The sequence below is a fragment of the Marmota marmota genome, unplaced genomic scaffold (genome assembly GCF_001458135.2).
Source record: "Marmota marmota marmota unplaced genomic scaffold, marMar, whole genome shotgun sequence".
Lineage (NCBI taxonomy): Eukaryota > Metazoa > Chordata > Mammalia > Rodentia > Sciuridae > Marmota > Marmota marmota.
This window is the reverse complement of record NW_026000130.1, coordinates 9,785,934-9,810,124: the sequence shown is the minus strand read 5'-3', so window position 1 is coordinate 9,810,124 and position 24,191 is coordinate 9,785,934. Positions and strand designations below refer to the sequence as shown.

Below are 24,191 nucleotides of genomic sequence, written 5' to 3'. Positions count from 1 at the left end.
CAAGCCGGTGGGCGGGGTCGGGAACCCGGGGCTGGGGAGGAGGTTTGGAAATTCACGTCCGGCTGTGCTGAGGCGGGGTCTGGGACCTGGGGTGCGAATAGGACAGGAGGAATGGGTTCCTGGGCCCTGAGTCCAGGTGCACGCGAGAGCGGGATTGGGGGGCGGGGGCCAGCCCCACCTCACCAGCTTTTTGCTCTCACCGTCGCGCTGGAGTCTCGTGGCCCGCGGGGGCGGGTCCCTTTGTGCGCAGCCTCAGGGCTCTGCCGGACCCGGCCGGGGCGCCCCGCGTCGCGCGCCCCAGCTGAGTAATCCCAGCTCCGCAGCGATGTCCACACCGAGCGACTACGGCGTCTCGAACCCGGGGCCGGGCGGCTACGGAAACTTTCCAAGGGCCCGAGGGGCGGCGAGGCCGGGGAACTTTCCAGGGGTGGTGTGCCGTAGGGCCTCAGCCTGGACAAGAGGATGTTCCCGCACCGTGCTGCTGCTGCCGCCTGGGGAATAAGCGAGAGACACCGCCCGGGATCCCTGTCTGGTATCCCGGCCTGGGTCACTTCCCCACGTCATCCCTGCCACCTTCTCTGTCAGACGAAGGTCCTGGTTACTCTGAGTGGTGTGTAATCTGGGATTGCTGAGGAGTTGCCCAGGGCAGGAGTCTAAGTTCCCTGGCTTTCCCATTTTAACTCTTTAATAATTCAGTACTGGGTTACATTTAATCCTTTCTGATCTGTGTTATCTATCAGATTGAATATCGAACTAAAAAACTTTGGCTCTTTCCCTCTAAATTCAGACAAATTCAGACCCCTGGGTGTCAACCTTTAGGGTAGGTAGTCTCTTCCTCGCCCCCCACCTTTCTTATTGGCAACATCCCCAGCCCTTTTTTATTTTTAAATTTTGAGACAGAGTCTCTAAGTTGCAGAGGCTGTCTTTGAACTTGTGATCTTTCTGCCTAAGCCTTCTGAGTTGCTGGATTACAGGCCTCCTCAGGCTTCCTCCACTACACTGGTCTGGTGATATGAGCTAACAATCTCAGGTGGTCATGCACATTCCACATTGTAATGCACACCCCAGAATGTATTAGCCCATAGGGTGGAGTGATGAGCAAGATGCCTCTCAGGGGAAATCATCACCTGAATACCAGCCAGAGGTACACTGGGAACCTCCAGCCCCTTGGTGACTATAGCCCTTCTGCCTCTACTCCAGGATCCAGGCTGTGGTCATAAAGCTGGTCCATTCAGAGCAGATGCTGCTTATCTTGTGCTCCTTGTATCTTTGGACCTGAGATAGTGTTGGATACCAGAGACAGAGTTCTCTGGTCCAGCATTGTAGAGCCATGTCCAGTCAGTTCCTGAGCAGGTAGTACAGGCCTTGGGATCTGGAAAGGCATAGACTTTTCCCCGATCCTTGTCCCATCCCAACTGAGGTGCCTGCTCTCTGCTGTCCCCTAACTTCATACCTATTTTCTGTTTGGGGTGCACCAGGGCCCCGCATATGACTGAGCACAGAGTATTTACTAAGCACAAGAACTCAAGTCCAAAATTGGTGAGGAGGGTGATCCTGAGAACAGCCTCCCCCTGGGTTTTTCTAGCTGGACTGCCTTTGGGATTTGTGTAGACCCGAGGACCTGCTATCCAAAGCTGGAACTCCATTCAGCCCTTTGTCCTGCTTAAATTCTGTTCTGCTCCCACCACCTGTCACAATTAGACTGCTTGGTTCCCTATGTTAGCTCTGACACCCCCTCTAGAGGTGGACCTTCAAATCTCTTCCAAGTCCCAGAGGCCCTTTGCATTTCTCAACCTCCCTCATGAGAATGGGGCTGCAGCTCTGTTTGTGCTTTACAAGGACTCAGGGTGAGTTCATTTCACACCAAGAGGCCTAGGGGGCACAAGGCAAGCCTGGAGTGGGAGCAGAAGTAATGAGATACCCTGCAAGGAGGAGCCAGGAGCTATGCCAAGGATACCAGGCATGTCTGGCCAGCCCCCACATCTGTCATATTCTCTAACACAGGGGGAGGGGGCAGAGTTTGAGTTGGAGTCAAGGCCCACTCTGCCAGGAATGGAGAATGGAGGAGTCCCTGAGGCAGCACTGCAAGAGACCAGGTAGGCCACAAGAAAGTCTAGAGACTTCCAGACAGTAACTCCTGTTGAGAGACAATTTATGTTCTTTTACAACAGGCTTTCATTAAGGTCAGGATGAGGTTTTAGGCCACTCTGTAAGAACCCCAGAATTAGGAAGATAGAGGGTCAGAGATCCCTTTGTGGACCTTCCAGCTAAGGAGCTCACCTATCAGCCTGTTTCAGGTTGAGAAGATATTTTCAGAATTGGCAGACATACACACACACACAAGTGTCTTCCTTTCTCCACTGAGTCATTCACTGGCCCTTTTCACTGCTTCTGCCCAGTGAGGGGCTGCTGACCTCTTGCAAAGCAACTAGGGGCCAGCCATGGCCACCAGAGGGCAGCTGGGACCATGGTCATGGCAGACAAGACCATCTTCACTCAGTCTCCTTCTAAGGACTAGAACCCTTCCTGAGGTGCCCACCTGGGAGGCCAAAGCTCTGCTTCCTCTGGGCTACTTGTCAAGAATGTGGATCTAGAAAAGAGCCAGAGATCATGGGGCAAGCCCCTTGGTCCCCCTTACACTTGGATGTAGACTCCAGGGCCAAATGGTGGGAACAGTGAAAAATGGAGCCCTGTGCTTGCATGGCCCTGAAAGGCCTCTTTCAGACATGCACCCCAGCCACTTTCCCAAGCCTGGTCCTGTCACCACAGCAGGGTACAGGCATGGGTTGTACTTCAGTGTCCACATGATGTTCTCAGGGTGGTAGCTGCCTAGAGGAACACATTGGTTTTGCTATGGTGGACACCATTGTCATTGGGAAACATGAATCTCCCCTGTTCAGTGGTGGCCAAGGTGTGGTCCATAAATATGCCCACCTTGGTTTCTGGAAGAACATATCCCCAGCTACTTGTATTCAGTTCCACCTCTGCTCACAGAGCAGGTTTGGAGGAGATCTGTTTAGGGCTATAGCCTACCAAGTTCACACTGCAGCCATATAAAGCAAGTTCTCAGACCTATCTGATCTCACTTGGCCATGGGTTTTGTGCCTAGCATGCCCAATCCAGATCCTGTCCCCACTGTGGACTCAGCTTGTGACCATAGGAACTGCCTCATGCAGTTCATATTCTTAGGACTTGTAGCTCATGGTCTGGTTGCATGACTGGTCCTTGCAGCCTGGGCTGGGCTTATGCCCTAGTCTGTGTGTTCTGTTTGGGCCACAGATACTGCATCAGAGCTGTAGACCTTCCCAGGACTGGAGGTGGTTCTGTGGGGAATGGGCAGGGGCTGGTAGTACCCCAGGGCTTGGCTGTAACTAGGAAGTTTGGTGAGGAGTCCCAGCATGGAGTGGCCATGGTAAGGATAGGACCAGGCCAACCTATTTGTTGGATGAACCATCTGACAAGGTTGGTGGCTCTCCTAGCTACAAGATTCCTGTTTCTGTGTCCTTTACCAGATGGATGACCCCTGAGCCTATAGACTAGCCTCAAGGAGTGTTGAAAGGGTCTTCTCAAATGGGTATCTCCTACCCCCTTGTCACAATTCTCATCATTAGATCTATCTTCATATCTCTGTCCTGTCATTTCTTAAATCACTTCCTCCATCCATCTACTGCCTCAGGGCTTCCAGCAGGCTGGCTACAATCATTCTGCCTTGACCTCACCTGTATGAAGCCACTATGACAAGGACACTCTTAAGACTGAGACACATTCCTTCTGGCTACCACTATTTTGCCTCCACAGTCCCTTCTTCCCCACCACTGCTCCCACCACCACCTCTGAGGCACCTTGCAAGGCAGGAGCCCCATTCTTCTTGAGGACGTGCCATCCCCAGCTGGGTAGAAATTATGGGGAACTCTGGAGACAGGAAGATCTGAGCTCAGATGTTGGTCCAATCACTTTCTGTCCTGGACCTGGTTTCATCATCTATAAAATGAGGTGTTAGCTCTACTCAGGGCACCTAGGAGGAATCAGTGAGATGTTGGCAGACAACTTGCATTGCACAAAACAGCGACATATGGCAAGTCCTGAGAAGAGACTGTAAGATATCAAGGTTGATGATAAATTCACACAGTTCTTTGTGGGACAAAATTGTTGTGAATATTTAAACTAAAAGCAAATGTGTCCCAGAGATGTCATATTGAGAGGAGGGATTCCTGAGCCTCAGACCTCAGGATAGGAGCAGCATTTTTATCTACTGGGGTGGAGGGTATTAGGGTCTAGCCCTAAACCATGCCTACCTGCTGCTTCCAGATAAGTCCTTCCAGGCTCGTCTATACACAGATGCACACTAATTGTGCACATGAGCATGCACCAGCTTGGAGCCCCAGTTTGTTCCTGCCTCTGACTTCCAGGTCCTAATCCCCTAACCCTGCCCTGACCCATGGCCTGTTCCCACTCCTACACAAAGTTCTTCCCCATGATGAAGGGGCTGTTGTGGACAGGGAATGTCATCCTTGGCACACCCAAATAGATCACATCCACACAGGTTGGGTAGAGCCTCAGAATAATCTGGAAAATACCATAGAGCAGAGGCAAAAGAACTCCCATCATTATCAGCTTTCTCCTCAGACATGGCTTCCCAATACCCTCCACTCAGGTAGAAGAAAGTGCTTCCCAACCAAGGCCATCCCTCCCTGCCTGTCTATGCCATTCTGGTTCTCATTTTTACAACATGGGTGCTTTGGCAGTCTCCAGGTGTGGATATAATGAGAGGGAATGTGTCCCCAGGCTGTTGGCTGAGACAGGAAGTGTGTGGTTCCAGGACTGTGAGATGTGGCCTATGTGAGGGACAGGTGCCACCTTGTCCCCATCTTGGCTCCATACAATGTGGTCACCCAAGAGCCAGGTCCCAGGTTGCACTTGAACATAACTCTGGGATCAGTAGCCTACCTGCCACTGGTATCTTATGGACTGGGGAGCTGCTGCCTATTTGGGAGAACAAAAGATCTGGGCTGGCCTCTGGGAGCATCAGGCAGATACTATTCCATAATACAGGAGTGGACTCTAGGGTAGAAGGATCAGGGCCATGCTGGTGGAGGAATTGTAAACACCTGAGTAGGCCACCAAAACTGTGGTCCTGACTGTCTCTTGTGCGGGACTTCTCTCTTTATGCTTCTTATCAGGATAAAATGAGCCCAGCCTTCTGGAAGGGGAAAAGAGGTCACTATCAGTCCACACCTCTGAACTCTCAACAATGTTAGAAATACAAGAGGGGCTGGGAATATAGCTGAGTGGTAGAGTGCCTACCTAGTATGCATGAGGCCCTGGGTTTGATCCCCAGTGCTACAGAGGGAAAAGAAGGAAAGGAAGGAAGGAAAGAAGGAAGGAAGGGTGGAAGGAAGGAAAGAGAAGTTGACTTGATATAAACTAGGTTCCAGCGACATTGGGACGAGAAAGTGCACACAAGTGTGTGGTTATGAGTCAAGAGCACTGCAGGATGACCTTAGGGTTCAGAATGACATCATTCTGATTTGGAGATAATCTGGACCATTACATCTTAATCCAGAAGGAATTCACCCTAGCCAGGGTAGCGTTAAACAGTGCCCTCTGGTTTCTCTGCAGGAGCCAGAGTCCACAGGATGGGCATTAGGACATGCTGATCTCCCATAGAGACAGGTAAGTGGCCTGGGGTTGGCCTGAGCATATCTGTTTCCCACACAGGACAGCATAGTCTTGCTGAACCTGGCAGGTGTGGTCAATAGAGAATGGATGGGCACTGTCATCCATCCTGGTCATCTTTACCTTGGTTGAGCTTTATAACCTTTTGTATAAAGGCTGGATATGGCAACCCCTGCTGGATTTCCTAATGGTCCCAATGTGGGCAGCAGCCACCAGTTTGATGTCTGACTTGAGGACAACCCTCTGGTGGACCCAACCTACCAGATTGATGGTAAGTATTGATTAGGACATTAGCTGGTTCTGATCCCCATCCAGTTTGGCTTGGACACCAGCCATTGCAGTCTGGTGTTAGCACAGCCGGCCCAGCCTTGTGTTCATCTCAGGGTAGCTCCTAGGAGATTGGAGCACCTGGCTGGTCATAGCTGATGGGCCTCAAGGCCAGCTTCCACAGACTTTGTCTGAAAAAGGCAAATAATGAATATTGCAGTTTTTCAGGTTTTTGTGGTCTCTGTCACAGCCACATTACTCTGCCATTGTAGAGCAAGAACAACTGTAGACAATTTTAGCAATGATATTCTTTTTTTCTTTCCTTCTTTTTGTTTTTTGGTTTTCAAACCAGGGATTGAACCCAGGGGTACTGAACCACTGACCAACACTTCTAGCCCTAGCAAATGATATCCTGCTCTGAGCACAGCTGGGGGTTATATGTGCTGGCCCCTGCCAGTGGTGTTATCTGTGTTTTGAGTTCATCTGTTAATTATAGCTCACTGAGATGTGGTACTGGGAAGATACAACAGATTGGAAGACCGAGTGATAATTATGTCCCCTATACCTTTTGAATAGAAGGGACTCCCTGATGGCACTTGACACCCTGTCAAGAATACTGCTGTGATGGTTGCTGTTGGGCAGAATGGGTGATTGGTTACAAAAAGTATTCCTAGTTACTCTTGTTCCTCCGGTACAGATGCCCAGTTCTCAGCCAGCTATCTGCCCATTTCCCTACCTAGTGCTGTCTTGGGAGGCTCAACTAATGACAGCCCTGTGGATTCTTAGTGACACTTATCACCCAGTGTGGAAGCCTTGCCCACTGGTACTGTGCTTGGGAGAAGGTGGTAGCAGCAGACCCAGGAACCCCTAGGTCTTTGGGTGTCTGAGTGTTCTGTACAAAGGGATGTAGGGGAAGGGAGAGAGAGGGGTCTGGTTTCTCATTCCTTGTTCCCAAGGACCTTGGGTGTGGGAAGTTGCTGACCAGGCCAGCCCAGGTCAGCCTGGGAGGAGCTAAGTCTATTGCTGACTCCTGTGTGGGAGGACCAGTATCTGGCCAAGTATTTCAGTGCTCAGGCCATTGACCCATACAGGGGATTCTGGGAAGAAGAGGCTCAGGCTGTGTCCAGGGCTTACTGAGCCGGAGTGTCCAGGACTTGGGACATAACATTGCTTGTGACAGAAGGTAACAGTGTCTGGAGACAACAGCGTGAGGAGAGAGTGGCTCCCATCCCCCTTAACTTCTTAGGGAGGCCAGGTCAGATGTCATCTCTAGTAACAAAGTCTATGGGGGCGCGGGAGCTAAACACATCCAAGGCTACTTGGCCCTTATCACCTGATTTTCCTGCCATTGCTCACTCCTTTCCTGTCCCTCTATCTCTTTTCCTGCTTCCAATTCCTGGTCTTCTCCTCATATCTATTGCTCTATCTCTTTCTCTCTTTCTCCCCCTCTTTTTCTTTTTTCTCCTTGCCTCTACTTTGTCCATGGAGTGTTGTGATTGATTATTCATGTCCGACCTAGGCATTAGATGAATGGGTGATGGCATTTGTAGTGGACCACATTTCACAGACTAGCAAGTAGAAGCCAGGCCCATACTTATTAGTTCCCTGTTCTGCTGGGCCCCAGGATATAGTTCTGCCCATAACCAGGAAGGAGATAGGAGGGAGACATCAAAGCTAAGTTGAGATAGGGACTGATATAAACACACATGTGTGTCCTACACTCAGCTTTGATAACATCTCCCAGTCCCTGAGCCCCATGCCCAACATTGGGCATGGCAACCCCACCAGGCCCAGCCCCGCCCTTGAGAAGCTCCCAGTCTGGCTGAGAAGATGGATATCAAACAGGGAAGCAGTGGCTAACTGTGGGATTGTGAGATGGTGAATGGTGGGGCTTCCTGGGGATGGAGAGCTGGAGGGCCATGTGATGGGTTGGCATATGCTGATGCCAGGCCTAGGTGACAAGGGCTGGTGGGGGCCAGCCCTGGTATTCCCTCTCAGAAACAGGCACCCAGCCCAGCCTGTCCCTGTGCTGGGTTTCCCCTGGGGTCTTGATGAGTTTCTTAGCCCTTAATGTGAGCCTTTCTATATTAAAGATATTAATTAAAGATATAAATCATATTAATTATTTGCTCATCTCCCTGCCTGCTGAATATTTTTTGTTTTTGACAGTTTTTGATGTTCAGAAATTTTTCATACTTTGTAGCAAAATGTTGGATTTTTTTCCCTTTCTTTAGTTGTTCCATCACTCTGTGTATAGTCCTCCTCAGCATGTAGCCAGATAAATACATGTTTGTCTTCTCTTCTAGTAGATGTTTCTACTTTAGTTCTTAACACTTAGCATTTAATCCATCTAGAATTTTTTTTTCCATAAACATCAGGTGAGAGTTTAGTTTAGTTTTTCCTGTTGCATATGAACCATTTATTGCCTAATATCTTGCCTAATGTCACTAGAAGTTGGAAATATTTTGATGTCCTTATGTCCTCAGGTTTGCTATCACTGGTGACAGGCAGGCAGTCCCTAGTTACAGACAGTCCCTACACTCAGCTTTGATAACAGCTCCCACTTCCTGAGCTCCATGCCCAACATTGGCCATCGCAGCCACATCAGGCCCAGGTTTGCTTGTTACTTTTTAACTAAAAGACCAAGTAAGGGAGACTCCATGCCATCAGTCTTTATTCTCAATGTTTTGGTTGTTCTGCGTGTTTCTTTGAATGTGTGTTGAACTACTGCAAGCTCCCCTCCCTGAGATCTCTACGGGACTCCCTTGAAACTCATGCTGCTTAAGCAGGCTGACCCTCCTTGCATAGGTTGTGGTATACTTGGGGCCCATTGACCAAGAGTAGGGGACTTGGTCCCTGTTGTGATAGGACCCTCCCTAGAAGCTCAGAATGTAACCTGGACCTCTTTGTAGGTGTCTAGCCTTTAGATACCACATTCTGGCTACTGTTAGGGTCATTGCAGGCCCCCAGGGTCCCCAATCCCTGAGCCATCCCTGAGGAGCTTGAGCCTCCTGATATCAGCTTGTATGACCTTTCACCTGGGGGCACCCCTTGACCAAGCAGCTTTGTCATGCTGGGAGTGTGGGGGGGTGTTAAGCCAGTTGGCCTCATCTTCAGGGATCACCAACTTTGGCATCTTCATGATTCAAGGTAGAGGCACCTCCCTCACTCATGTTCTGTATGTGTCCCAGCCACAAGGGCTGGTGGACAATTCAGTTGATCTGGCTGCCACATAAGAACCTTGCATGACTGGAGAGCCTAGTATAGGCTAGCCAGGTACTTCACCTTGCCATCCCTTTCTCAGTATGATTTGTGACTAGTGGTATGGCCTATGCTGTAAGAATGGCAAGGCCTATAGTGTTCAGGCCATCAGATGAGGTGGCCTACTTATGTTCTCTGCCTGAGGGCTCTCCTGGGCAGTCTTCATAATGGCTATTTTGATGTCCACAATTCCCCCCCCCCCCATGTTTATAGGCCCCCAGCCTCATTGTTGTCTTCTCCAGAGCTTCCTTTACTCCTTGTGCCCTTCCCTTGGACCTCATACAGTCATTCTGACTATAGTCACCTTCTAGCTGTTCCCTGCCAGGATTGTCCTAGGGGATCTGCTCATGAATGCCTCTGGACTCAGGCTGAGTGAAGTGCCTTCCTTCTCTCAGGCTTGGGTACCCTTTGTCCAGGCCTGACCCTCAGCTGCGGGGGCCAGCAGTCATCAGCTCAGCTCTGTGTGGTAAGAACGCCTCTGTGGAATGCCCCTCAGCAGCTCAGACTTGGGGATTCTGATTCCCAATTTTTTTTATGTGGGGGAGGGGCAGAACTGACCTGATCTTGACACTTTGCAGCTCTGAGTTGGCTAATATGTCTTTAGTTAAACTTTTTATATTCAAAATACTTTCACTGTCCTTCAAATTCTTATTAGGCCATTCCAGAGTCTTGCTTCCCTCTGCATTTTGTGAGATAAATGAGTCTGCAGAGATGGCTCCCTACTGTGTCTTCCCTGGGGCTGTCCTTTGTGCCCTGGAGGGAGGTGCTACATGCCCTCAGGGCTCATCCCAGCTGGTCAGGATCTTGGCCACAGTCCCTAAAGGGGCTTGAGTATACAAATGGGAAAACTGGTGCCTGGACCACTGAGGAATCTAGAATTATGTAGGCAGAGGAATCTCAGGCCCAGGCAAGGCCCAGCCTTCACAAAGCAGGTCTTCCTTCTCAAATGATCCACCTCCTACACCAAGCCCTGAGTCTTGTGATGCCAAGATGTGCCTTCTATTATCCACATCTAGGTGGGCCAGGCTCTCCTGGGTGTGCCCAAGAGACAAAGAGGCTAGCTGACAAGAGACCCAGTGTCTGAGGTGCCAGCATCCCTCTTTTTGCCTTTAATTTCTAATAGTAGATTTGTATGTGCTGGAAAATGTGGAAAACACAGAAAAGTAAGGAAAAGACATACTTGCATATCTCCACAACCCAGCACTGCCTGTCCTTTACCATATGGTTTTTATTTTCATTTTATTTTGTACTGGTAGGAATCAAACTCAGGGTCTTATGTGTGGTAGAACAGTTACTTTACCATTGAGCCACACTCTGCCTTGTGTTTTTTTTTTTGTTGTTTTGTTGGTTGGTTGATTGGTTGGTTGGTTGATTAGTACTGGAGATCGAAGCTAGGGTGCTTAACCACTGAGCAACATCCCCCAGCCATTTTGATTTTTTAAATTTTGAGATGGGGGTCTCATTAAGTTGCTTAGGGCCTCATTGTATTGCTGAGACTGGCTTCAAACTAACAATCCTCCTGCCTCAGCCTCTCAAGTCACTGGGATTACCAGTGTGCACTACCACTGCCATGCGGTGTTTAAGTATGATGTGGGTTGGGTTCCTAGTTCCCTAGTGTCCTCTCATTGGCATTTTCTATTGCTAATGTCTATATGAGTGGGAAGGGGATAGGTTTCCCTCTCTCTACCCACATGCCCCATGGTATTGGGCCTGCCTCTCCTTAACACTCCTGACTTGTTCCGCCTTGTCCCTTGCATTTTCCCCAAAGGGCTTGTGAAATTTGTCCTTTATCCCATCATGGACATTCAAAATGTTGCCATTTCTTCTTCATCCTTAGGGATGCTGCAATAAACATCTTGTGCCCCAAGCCACTTTTATGTATTTGAACAACTTGAACTTGAACCTTGAGGTCCTGGCAAGGCAGGCAATGTGTCTGCTGTGGTCAGTGCCTTGGCAGGGAGGATCACACACCAATGAAGCCTAGGAGCATAGCTTGTGACCAGTGCCAGCCCTTCTCACAAGAAACATTCAGGTCCATCTCTGCAAATAGAGCCTATTCTGGGACCTGCAGAGAAGATGAGTCTTTCTGGGAAAACAATCTAGAGAACCATACTGCCAGCTAGGAACCCTCTCTCCACCCACTGTTCCTCACCTATAAAATGGGAGCCTAAATCCCCTGGCAGGCATGTATGAGGTGACAGCACTTATAGTACTACATCAAGATACCCAGGCTGCCCTGGACCTGAAACTGATCCCTACTGAGTGTGTCAGACACCACACAGTAGGTCTTGAGGAACCCAGGCCATTTTGGGTCTGGGCCAGGGCCTGGTCGCAGTCCTGGTCCCGGTCCCGGTCCCCATCCTGGTCCTTATAGAGCCTGCCTCAAAGACCACACAGGGTAGGTCTTTTAGGAACCTAGACTATCCTGGGTCTGGGACTGGTCCCCACAGAACCTACCATAGGCACAGAGCTGAGTAGGTGCTGGGGCCTTCCTCTCTGTTTATGACTCTACCACCTGGTCTCCTAGTCATGGACCCTTCCTCACCCCCAGCACAGACCCCTTAGTGCTAGCATCCCTGCATATGACCACCTCGCAGGTGAGTCATTGATGGACCCTGGCAGTCAGGGTAGCATCCTTAGAGCTAAGTCTACTGTATACATATCTAGAGGCCCCTCAGCTCCTCTCATTCCCTTGCAGAGGCCTATGTTAGGGTAGGGGCTCCAGGATTCTGCTCAGGGGGTTAGCTGTACCCCTCAAAACATACCATGAGCTCTTCAGTCCATTCACCATTAGTGAGAGTGGGGTGCTGGAAACTGCCCAGACTTCTGACAGGGTGAGGGGGAAGCAAGAGTGGGGACAGGGTGGGATGCAGTCAAGGAAAGGGTAGAGGAATATAGGGGATGGAGGGAAGCAGGGGGAAATGAGGGGACAGGGAGATGTGGGATATGGGGGGAGACAAGAGTGCCAGAGGAGGTAGATAGGGATGCAGAGGAAGGAAGTGAGCAGATGATTGGAGGACCAGGCCCCTTGTGCAAAGACAGGAAGAAGGAAGATGCTAAGCACCCTGGGCCAAATACTGTGCCTTCTGAGAACAGGGATTGCTGGGGAGGGGACTTTGCTGAATGCACTGGGAGATGGCAGCCCCTTAGGCATGGAATTTCTGGGACCCCCCACCCCATCCAGTATAGACTATAAGCTTCACCTGGTCCTTCCCACCTGGAGAAGATGGGGGTAGGTATCATTGCTATTCAGGGCCCTGGAGAAGATGAGCATGCCAAAACTACCTTCCTTCTGCTGGGGCTTCCACCCAGCTATCCTGACCACTGCAGCCTAAGTCCTGGCTTGGGACCAGGGCTTTGCATGAGACTAAGACCCCGTCTTGGGCCTCACAGCGAGTGGGCCCTTTCCAGTCTTCATATTTCTTTGGCATTTGCCCATCATCTACAGGGAGCTATTGGGGTTTTGTTTGTTTGTTTGTTTGTTTGTTTGTTTTATTGTGTTTAAAGAGAGAGGGAGAGAGAATTTTTTTTTTTTAATATTTATTTTTTAGTTTTCGGCGGATACAGCATCTTTGTTTGTATGTGGTGCTGAGGATTGAACCCGGGCTGCATGCATGCCAGGTGAGCGCGCTACCGCTTGAGCCACATCCCCAGCCCGGGAGCTGTTGTTTTTAAGGAAACTAATTCACTGAGTAATTTGTGCTCGGAGTAATAATTCCAGATATTTATTTACCAAACCTATGAAACAGGCATTGGTTAATTTTAAATTAAGCCTTGTAGTCACAGACTTATGTCTTTTCAGACCCAGGGATTTCCAGAGTAGCTAAGCATGGTGTAGAGGAGAAGGCATCTGTGATGGTAGCCCAGACAGCCTGTGCCCTGGAAGAGCCTTGGGCCATGATCCTTGGGGTTCATTGTGTAATATGGCGGTCTTCTTGTTCCTGGTAACTTGGCTCCAGCGTACTCAGAGCCTCCCCACCCCTGTTGATGGGGATGACCTCCCAGAGCCACCACTGGTAAGATGAGGACAGCAGGCTTGAGCAGGGATGGGTAGGAGTGAAGGAAGTGTCCCCATCCCCTTCCTCACACCTGGTGGGGTCTGCTTCTGCTGGAGCCATGGAAGTTCCTGCATTGGACATGTTTCTTTTGCCCACTCTTTCAGCAAATATTTAATTGATCTTCCCTCTTAATACCATCTTGAGGTTCTCATTGCCTTCAGTATAAAAACCGTGCAGGTTCCTGTGACACTGCCATCTCACTTTCTATCTAAGTCTCAGCCATCTTAATTAACTCTGCTGATTGCCTATCAGTTCCTTGTCTCAGCAGTTGTTCCACTTCCCCATCTTTCTAAATGTGGAGATCCCAAGGCATCGCCTTCTGAGCCTGCTGCAGCCCAAAGCAGTCTTTCTCCTGACATTTCTGGAGTTTTCTGCAAAAATCTGTGTCAATGCAGGGAACAAACTCCGATTCTTGAACACAGGAACTGCACTGCTTTGCTGGCCTGGGCACTGTTCTCTGACTTTTCCCTGCTTCCTCAGTGCAGCAGAAACAAATTGAGCACCTGCTATGTGCCAGATACTGTGCCAACTGGTGCCTAGTTCTGGCCTGAAATTCCATAGAGGCCAAGGTGGCCTTGTTTCCCCCACCCAGACCGCCCTTCCAGATGGTGGCCAAGGAAAATTTAGATTTTTTTTTTTTTTTTTTTTTTGTGTGTGTGTGTGGTGCTGGGGATTGAACCCAGGGCCTTGTGCATGGGAGGCAAGCATTGTACTGGGGATTGAATCCAGAAGTGCTTTAGCGCAGAGCTACATTCCCCAGCCTTTTTAAAAATTTTTTGAGACAGGGTCTCAGTAAGTTGCTGAGGCTGACCTTGAACTCATGATCCTTCTGCCTCAACTTCCCAATTAGGTGGAACTTTAGGCATGCACCACCATGTGCAGCTCACAGCTGTGTTTTCTGCAGCTTCAGTTACTTGTGGTCAGCTCTGTTCTGAAAATATTAAATGGAAAGTTGCAGAAGTAAACAATTCATAAGTTTTAAATTGTACACCATTTTTAAGTATGTCTTTCACCTCACTTCTTCTCATCATGTAGGCATTGTATCAGCTCATATCATCAGAAGAAGGGTGAATATGGTATAATAAGGTATTTTGAGAGAGACCACATTCACATAAATTTTATTACAGTGTAATTGCTCAATGTTATCAGTTATTGTTATACTCCTGCTGTGACTATTTTATGTTAAACTTTATCACTGATATATATGTACACATATATGTGTGTGTGTGTATGCATATATATAAACAGTAAAAAATAGGGTACTACTATCTGTGGTTTCAGGCATTCATGGGGGTTTGGAATGTATAATGCACAGATAAGGGAGGACTATTGTATTGAAGTTTTTCTGTTTCTTCACAATTTAGTCATGGTGGATTGTGTGTTTGTAAGAATTTATCCATTTTATCTAGGCTATGTAATTTGTTAGCTCATATTTTTTTTTTTTTTAATTTGGTACTGGGGATTGAACCTAGGGCCTTGTGCATACAAGGCAAGCACTCTAGCAACTGAGCTATATCCTCAGCCCACATAGTTGCTTTATAATATTCTCTTACCAGTGTTTTATTTTAAAATACAAAGAAAAGACATGCCAGAACAAGAGAGTTTTTTGTTTTACTTTGTTGTTTGGTTGTTTTTTGACTTGGTTGGATCTTGTTTTGTATTTCTTGAATTCACACTTAATGTGTTGCAATCATCAATCCTGATTTCCCATGATAATAAAAATGCTCCCATGGTCAGTTGACAGCGACCTGTTTCAGACACCCAAAGCTGTCTTGATAAATTCAGAATCCTAGAGTCTTGCTGGAAGAATCAGTTCCTTGTCTCAGCAGTTGTTCCCTAGAAGAATGTTGCCTTCATGCCCAAGCTGGGTACTTCTTACCAAATCATAGTGGTGGCCACCCCCAGATTTAAATCCAGCAGTACAAGCACAGGATCCCATTTTTTTCAGGCCTTATAGATCCTGGAGTTTTTCTTCCTCTTTTGGTTCTCAAAGCAAAACTGCTTTCTTAGTGTCCAGGGTTCCAGGTGAGACATATTCACTGCCTCCAGAGGGAAAGCCATTCAGAGGGAATGATAGAATTATGACCCTGAAATCCAGAACTTCATCATGTTGTTTCCTTAAGGAATTTTGGAGCTAGGTTAACTTGCTTAAAGATATCAGGATATTAGCTGGTGCCATGGCACATACTATAGCACCTGCTGCTTGAAAGGCTAAGGTAAAAGGATCACTGGAATCCAGGGATTTGAGGCTAGCCTGGGGTGGGGAGAAGATTTCAAGGTAAAGAAGAAAGGCATTTTGTTTTTTTAACAAAGCCATCAGCTTTTCCTTTCCATAAAAGAGCATCTGAGATGTAAGATATAGGAGCCAGGCAGTGGGAACCATGCTGAAGTTAACATGGGTGGTCCATGTCTTCTCCAGGGCTGTGGACATCCTGGCAAAAAGAGTGACCCAGACTTCAGCAAGGTTGGCAGGTTAGGACCTGGCAGACCTTCTCCCTACATCATGAAGCAGACATATCACAGAAATGTGACTTTGATGAGACTGAATCATGAAATGCTGGAGAAAGACATGCCCATGATTTCCTCAGCTTCTGCTATGGTTTGTATCCTCCAGAATTCATGTTGAATCAGGCACAGTGGCACACACGGATAATCCCAGTGGCTCTGGAGACTGAAAAAGGAGGATCAAGGCCAAACTCAGCAATTTTCGAGGCCCTAAGCAACTTAGTGAGACCCTGTCTCTAAAAATGTAGCTTGATGGTAAATTGCTCCTGGATTAAATCCCCAGTAACCAAAATAAATAAAATTTGTGCTGAAATTTAATACCTTCTATGAAATACTAAGAAGTGGAACTAGGTAGGACCTTTTAAGAGGTGATTAGGGATCTACCCTTATGAATGGATTAATCTAATCATGATTGGTAGATTAATGGATTAATGAGTTATCTTAAGAGTGAGTCTTCTATGAAAGCTAGTTTGGCTGCTTGCTTTCTTGTGTTCCCTGCATCTTGCCATATGATGCTCTGTGCCTCCTCAGGACCCTGCTAAGAAGGCCATCATCAGATATGACCCCTCAACTTTGGACCAGAATCATGGGCCAAAGTAAACCTCTTCATAACTTACCCAGTCTTGGGTAGTATGTTATTAGCAACAGAAATGGATGGAAACACCTTTTCTGGACAAAAAGCTCACCTCAACTCAGGGTCCAACTTCAACATGATGAGTGTCCCCTCTTCTATGACCCCCCCTGCCATGTTTCTATGGTCAGTAAAACCCTCTCAGCTCATCCTTACTCTGGGAATTCCTGTTACATCTCCTGCCATCCACCTTTTGTCATCTGTATTATTTTCTGCTAGGTTTGGAAGGCCATCTTGATTTGCTGCCTTCTGCCTGACATTGTATACTGGTTTTCTACAGTATCCTCTCTGCAATTTGCTGCCTTTGTCATGTTTTTCTGTAAATCTCCATGGGCTCCTGATTACGATGACGCCTTTTCATTGTGGTCAATTCTCATTTCATTGAACACTGTCTTTTTAGCCTTTTGAGGGGCATGTACCTTCAACTCCCAACATCTGTGCTAGTAAATATACTCAATGTGATTCAGCGAGAGGCAGCTTTCTTAGTTCACCCACAACAGGAGGGTCTTCAAAGCACTGGATATTGATATTTGTTTGTTTTTCCCTTTGCAAACTCAGGATCTGTGGGCCTATCCACACCAGTCTGTCACTGAGGGCCCTGAGGCAGGGATCAGAGGCTGAGGTTTCTTGTAGACTGGTGCTGAGGACAGTCTTGGCTAGGGAAGAGGCACCCTTGCCCATTGTTCAGGACAGCAACAGAGGTCTGCCCAGAACGCCAGTGCTCAGAAGGAGTTGTCATGGCCAAGCCCTGGTCCTCCCTTCCCACCAAGAAGCCTGTCAGGAATTTCAGGCCATCTACTACCTATTTTCACATGGAGTAGGAAGGGCCACAAATGGGTATGAATTCCTGTGCATAGGTATTGTACCTGGGAGGGCATCTGTGGGTACCTGTGGATAGGTGTGCTCTATGTATTTGTGTATTGTATACATGCATGACCAGGGACTATATGGGTGGTTACCCACATGTACCTGTGGTTAGCTTTGAGAAGATCTCCAGACTTGATAGTATTTCCTGCTGTAATGTTTCTGCCTTTTTTTTTTTTCTTCCTTTTTTTGTACTGGGGATTGAACCCAGGGGTGCTTATCCACATCCCCAGCCCTTTTTATTTTTTGAGATAGTGTCTCATTAAGTTGCTTTAGGCCCTCACTAAGTTGCTGGGGCTGGCCTTGAACTTGCAATCCTCCTGCCTCGGCCTCCCAAGTTGCTGAGATTACAGGAATGTGCTACCATGCCTGGCTTCCTGCCTTTTGTGTGTGTGTGTGTGTGTGGTGCTTGGGATTGAACTCAGGGCTTTGTGCATGCAAGGCAAGCACTCTATCAAATGAGCTGTATCCTCAGCCCTTCATGCCTTTTTTTTGACAGGAGCTGGACACAGACAAATCCAGCTACCAGAAGGCTCTTGTGGTATGTGTGTGGGAGGGAGCCAGAGGGGACACTGCGGGGCCTGAAGTCTGCCCTGGGTGGTGGGTGGAGAGAGTACCCTGCCCATTCCTGCTTCCTTGTTTGCAGATAAAAGGCAGGACTTTGCTCATTTGCTGGTGGTTGGTGTGTTGCCATGGGCACTCTAAGCTGAACTGGCTCCAGAACCCGGGAGACACAGGATTGTAAGCAGCATGGAAACATCTACCTCAGGTTTTAGAAGGGAAGTGCTGTCCCCCTGGGGCCCTGGCAGCAGCTACCACAGGCCATATATACACAAGACCCTGAGTAAGAGCAGAGTTTTGGGACCCAGGTCTTTGGTACCTAAAACCACCTTGCCCAATAGGATGGACTACCATTCCTGGTTGGATCAAGATCTTGTACCAACTGCTACCCCGATTTGCTGAGCTGGAAGAGCTTGGTGAGAAGCACCTTTCCTCTGAGGGTCTTTAGACTTTCAGGTGGACAGGTCACTGTCCCCAGATGATGGCAGCTCTGTTACCTTCCCAAGACTGACTTTTCAGTGTATTCTAGCTTCTGTCCCTTCCAAAGCCATGACAGCTGATGGCATGGAGAGTAATGTCATTTCCTTGTTCTAAAAGATGTTAAAGCAAAGCTGGTGCACAATGGCTCATGCCTGTTATCCCAGTGGCTTGGGAGGCTGAGGCAGGAGGATCATGAGTTTAAAGTAAGCCTCAGCAACATTGAGCATTAAGCAACTCAATGAGACCATGTCTCTAAATAAAATACAAAATAAGGGTGGGAATGTGGCTCAGTGGACAAGTGCCCCTGAGTTCAATCTCCAGTAACCACCCCCCCAAAAATTAAAAAAAAAAAAAATGTTAAAGGGAGGCCTATTAGGAAGTGGTGCTGTTTTGTGGGGGGAGGAGTTGTTTTGTTTTGTGGTACTGGACACTGAATTCAGGCCTTGTGGATGATTTACAGACCAGCACTCCCCAGCCCTAATTTTTTCTTTTGTTTTTGTTTTTTGTTGTTGTTGGTTTTGTTGTTGTTATTATTATTGTTATTGTTGGTTGGTTACAGAGATTAAACCCAGGGGTACTTAACCACTGAGCCACATCCCCAGCCCTTTTTTATATCTTAAGACAGGGCCTTGCTAAGTTGCTGAGGTTGGCTTTGAAATTGTGATCCTCCTGCCTCAGCCTCCTGAGCTGCTGGGATTACAGGTGTGCACCACAACATCCAGCCATGATGCTGTGGGGTTTTTTGTTGTTGGTGGTGGTGGTGTTGTTATTGTTGGTTTGTTCATTTGTTTTCTGCACCTCATTATCTCTCAGAATCTGACAGTGGTTCTCTGTCTCCAGCCTTAATCTCTCTTCTGGAGTCGCCTATATCCAGTGGGTCCTTGGTTTCTCTAGCCTAACACATCCCCACCTGCACTCTGGAGTGCAGGATCTGGGCTCCTTCTCTCAGCTGACCAGGTCCAAACTCCTATAGTCATCCTGAACTCCCCATTTATTTACCCACTCCAACCTCCCATCCATCCACAACCAAATATCCAAAGTTCCACCACAGCAGCCTCTGCCATGGCAGTTAGAGGATCCTCCTGATACAAAGTCAAAAGTGCTATGCCCAGGTCTCTCCATGCTGTTCCCAAGTCTGACCAAATTTGCTTGTGGTCCCTATGCGGGCAGGACCAGAAAAGGGGGAGTCCCACTTTTTGGGTCACAGGGTTTTGTTTTGTTTTGTTTTTGTATTGGTGATGGAACCCAGAGATATTTTACCACTGAGCTACATCCTCAGTCCTATTTTTATTCTTTGAGACAGGGTTTCACTAAGTTGCCAAGGCTGGCCTCAAACTTGAAATCCTTCTGCTTCAGCCTCCTGAGTCGCTGGGGTTAGGCATGTGCACCTGTCCTGACCTCCCCACACCTCATTCTTACCAAGCAACTACCTTTTGAAGGATATAGGCAATCCAACCTAGATCCCCATCTTCCCTGGGTAGAAGAGGCCCCTGGCTGGGAATAATTGGAGCACACTTCAACACTTTGTCCTGTGTGAGCCTTTGCAGTCTGGCTGTGCTCACAGGGCTGTGGGGAGGATTGATGGGGTGTTATTGAATAGTGGGTCTCCACAGGCATATCCTGGTGTCTACAGGCATCAGCAGATAGCACAAATGCCAATGGGGAAATCAGGACAGGATGGATGAGGTGGTGGCCTCTGTGGGAGCTGGAGAGAGCACTTGCTGACTCAGAGGTATTGCCAGGTTGGGGGTGGCCCATTTGCACACAAAGGGACAGATCTTTCCTGGGGCCAATGCCACCTCCTGCTGCCACTAGGACCTGTGACCCTCTACCAGTAGCTTAGTTAGCAAAGCTGTTGTGGGTCAGACTGAGGTCACTTGGTGAGGGCCTCCCGGGCAGGGAGCCCAGCATGTAGGGGTACTGCCAAGCGCCTCGTCAGCAGCAGTCAGGGTGAGTAGGGACCCTTAGGCCAGGACAGGGAAGGGCTCCAGGACTAGAGATCTCCTGAAATGTGGCCTAGCCACCTCTTGCCTCAACTGTGGAGTGGGATTGCAGATGGGGCTACCATGCTAAGGGGTGCCCAGGACCTGCATTGACCCCAGAGTTCTGTTTCTCTGACCCTGGATCAAGCTAGTCCATGGTGAGATTCATTTTTGTCTAGACTTGTCCTGGGGTTTATGGCTCCAGCAAGTTTGCTACAGGCAGCACAGCTGGATGGGCCATGTTCTCCCCAGAGAAGGCCAGCAAAGTGAGGGTTCCCTACAGCAGGAAGTGCCAAGACAAGAGAAGTAGGAGGACAGTGAGCTGGGGTGGGGCCCAGATGCCATAACCAGTCCCAAACAGACCTGATGCCAGACCTCCCTCCACCTTACCTGCAAGCCTTGGGCTCTGCCTGCTCACCTGCCTATGACTTCCTACTTTCCAGTTCCCACTGGGTGAGTAGGGACCCTTAGGCCTGGTTTCCCAGCCCATCACTGTCCCTGTAACCAGTCCTAGGTGTTTCTCATCAAGCACAAGTTCCCCCTGCAAAGGTCTTTCCCATCATCAAGTAAGAAATCATTTCTTGTTAAAAGAATGTGTGAGAAAGTGAGTAGGCCCATGGCCTTTGTTGTATCTCCTGGGCTGTGAAGCCCAGGAACCTTTTTATGGGCAGCTGGAGCAAATGGTACCTGATCCATCCCCTAATCATCAGGCATTCCCACCATGGCTGCTTTAGCTTTGCAAACCAGGGAAGAAAGGCTGGGCCAGGAGGGCCTCCCTTATTCCCCAGAGACTTTCTGGCCATAGGCTTCTAGGGGCTGCACCCCTCCTACCCCTCAAAGGGGCTTTGTGTCACACAAAGACACTCTGTCCTTCCAGAGAAGCCTGGGTGTTGCCATGGTGATGGAGGGGCCTGGCAGAAGGGGTCCACCCACCGTCTGTGTGTGTGTGGCGGGGGGGTTCCAGGCCTAGGACACTGTTCACACAGGCTAGTGGCCAGCATGGTAACTATTACACCTGCCCAGCTATAGCCCCTCGGCCTGTCAGGACACTTGTTGCTGACTGGGCCTCAGTGAGGCCATCTGAATGTTAGTAGGAATGGGGTTCGCAAGCCTTGTGCTTGTTTGTGATTAGTCTCAGCCTTGCAGTGAGCTTCAGACCCCTCCTCAGGAATGCTTTTATCTCTACCCAACTCCAGAGTACAGAAAGGTGGGGCTCAACTATGTGCCTGGGACCTCATAACCCCCCACACTGCTCCTATCTCCTTGAGATGTGAAGATGAGCCATATAGTGCACCTTGCAGGCTGAATATTTGTCAGGGGAGGGAGTAGAGGCAATGGCTGCCACCATCACCATGCTTGATCCTACTTGATGAGACATCTTAGGGGACAAGTCCCTTCAACTTCCATGGGCTTTGTTGTCATAGATGAAGTGGGTAGTCTGAATATGTAGGGAGAGGATACTGTATGCTGGTAGCCCCCACACTTCTGTGCCTGGAGCTTCCAGCCCTGGGGCCTTAGGCCCTTAGAGTTGCCCCAGGTCAGTTGCTGCAGAGACCCCAGAGGATCTGGGTCCTTACTGCCCCTAGGTCTATCTGCAATTCAGGTAGACTTGGCTGCAGCTGGAGTCTAGGTCAGGCACAGAAGGGGCCAGAATGAGCACTGCCCTAAATCTCAGCCTAGGGTCCACCCTTGATCCCTATGTCCCCATGGAGATGCAAGTCTCAAGGAACAACAAAGACTCGAAGGGTGCAGTTGGCACAGAGATCAGGTATCTGTGGCATGGGATCCAGAAGTGGTTCCCTGTGGTTCAGGCCTCTTATGGAGGAAGACAATCACTGGAATACTCACAAGCCCCATCTGCTTACCCACCATGTCCTTGACTCCCCAGTGTGTCCTGCCTTAATCTGACCCTTAGCCTCCTATGTCAGCTCTCCCATACCCCTTAATCCCCCCAGGACCTCCTGTTCATAAGCCCCTACCTTGGTCCTGGCCTGCCCTTGGCCTAGGGTGCCCACAAAGGGTTCACTTGCACATAGGAGCCCTTCTACATGTGATCAGCAAATATACTGGGTAATCACTACAGGGCGTCTCCCCTCACCCCACCCCCACTGTGGTCCAGTGTGACATACCTCCTCTGCTTGGGAAATCTAATTTCCACACTGAATCTGATTATGGCTCTTCTGGCTGCATGAAAATCCTGCTGCATCCCCCAAGCTGCAGGTTGTGGGCACTGCCCTGGCCCCTGGGGAACTTAATTTCCTGGCCTCCATGCTTTCTGGACATTTGTTTTTGTTTTTTTTCCACTTTCCTTTTTCTTTCTCTTTCTTTCTTTATTTGGTACCTGAATTGAATTCAGGGACACTTAACCTCTGAGCTAAATTCCCAGCCCTTTTAATTTTTATTTTGAGATAGGGTATTGCTATGTTGCTTAGAGCCTTGTTAAATTGCTGAGACTAGCCTTAAACTTGTGATCTTCCTGCCTCAGCCTCCCAAATTGCTAGGATTACAGGCCTGTGCCACCACACTCAGCCTCCTTTATTTCTTTTTTTTTTTTTCCTTTTTTAATAAGATACTTTTTGACAACAATGATTCTTTTTTTAAATATTTATTTTTTAGTTTTAGGTGGACACAATGTCTTTATTTTTTATTTTTATGTGGCGTTGAGGATGGAACCCAGCGCCCTGCGCATGCCAGGCAAGCGCGCACTACCGCTTGAGCCACATCCCTAGCCCAACAATGATTCTTAATAAAGGCCAATTTAAAAAACATCCCTCTATGCCCAATGGAATCAGACACATGGGCTGGAGATATAGCTCAGTTGGTAGAAAGCTTGCCTTGCATGCACAAGACCCTGGGTTCAATCCCCAGCACCAAAACCAAAACAAAACAAAACAGAAAATAATCAGACACATGGAGATCAAGATTCCAGCTTCTTTAGTGTAAGAGCCATGTGGTCTCAATAGAATAAGCCCTGTAAATTGAACTTCATGCCCCATGCTGCAGACCTGCCCTCACCTGCACAGATTCTGCTTCCCAAAGGAAAAAGAGAAGATGGCAGAACCTCTCTGTAGGCAGGTGGAATCCACAAAGGAAGGGCCTGAGCTGAGCATGGTCATTGCCTTCCACCAAACCCACCAATCAAAGGAGCTGGGAGAGAGGGTGAGTGCATTCTAAGCCAGGTACTCAGGGCTATTCTAGTAGAAACACTTCTCCCTGGAAACCAGAGTGGTATTACCTGACCATTCCTTCTATCCTACAAACAATGAAGACTGTTAAAGAAAGACTCTTCCTCATCCCCTGGCCCCCCACATCTTCCCTTTTGCATGCTGTCTTGACTGCTCTGCACATTTTACATGACTGCAGTCACTGGGCACATGCATGCCATTTAGTGCCACCTGTCCGGGAGGCTCCAGGGTGGCTCAGCCATCATCATGGCCATATCCACCAGCTGGCAGAGATTCCATTATTGAAGTACAGCCTGCACATTAGTGGTGTGTGGGGGGGATTCTTCCAGAGGAGTGGTTACTGAGCTCTGCAGTCTCCTTTCTTACTTAGGTTCTGACTATAATCATAGTTCATGTTCTTTGTAGGACACAGGCATGTGCAGAACTGTGTGAGAGTCCTGGAGCAGCCCCAGTACAAGGGACCCTCCCCACCACCAGCCACCACTCTGGCCTCAAGATAAAGATCATTGTATTCCTTTCCTGTGTATGTGTGTGAATCTTACCTCCAACCATGTTGTTTATGTCTTCTTCACTTTCAGCTGTTTTTTTTTCTTATTGATTTATTAGAGCACCTACAGATTAAGGATATCACTTTATTGCCAGATGTTAAAAATACTTGATTCTATCATGTCAATTATGTTTTGATATTCTGTATGCCTTATCCTTTTCTCTCTCCTCCCCC

At 48.5% G+C, this 24,191-nt stretch overlaps 1 protein-coding gene across 5 annotated transcripts in view; it reads left to right on the top strand.

Moving 5' to 3' along the window:
• Window positions 1-5,561: 5,561 nt before the first annotated feature.
• The window catches only part of Arvcf (ARVCF delta catenin family member), a 43,436-nt gene continuing 24,806 nt past the window's right edge, over window positions 5,562-24,191 (top strand). The window contains exons 1-2 of one of the 5 annotated variants that reach the window (XM_048785145.1): window positions 5,657-5,673; window positions 5,832-5,947. Coding sequence is in view for 1 of the 5 variants with exons in the window: in XM_048785147.1 (XP_048641104.1) it covers window positions 5,864-5,947 (84 nt within the window). In the remaining 4 variants the exon portion in view is untranslated. Of the gene's footprint in view, window positions 5,674-5,831; window positions 5,948-24,191 lie in introns of those variants that run through there. The other 4 variants (XM_048785148.1, XM_048785149.1, XM_048785152.1 and 1 more) reach the window with 4 other exon arrangements.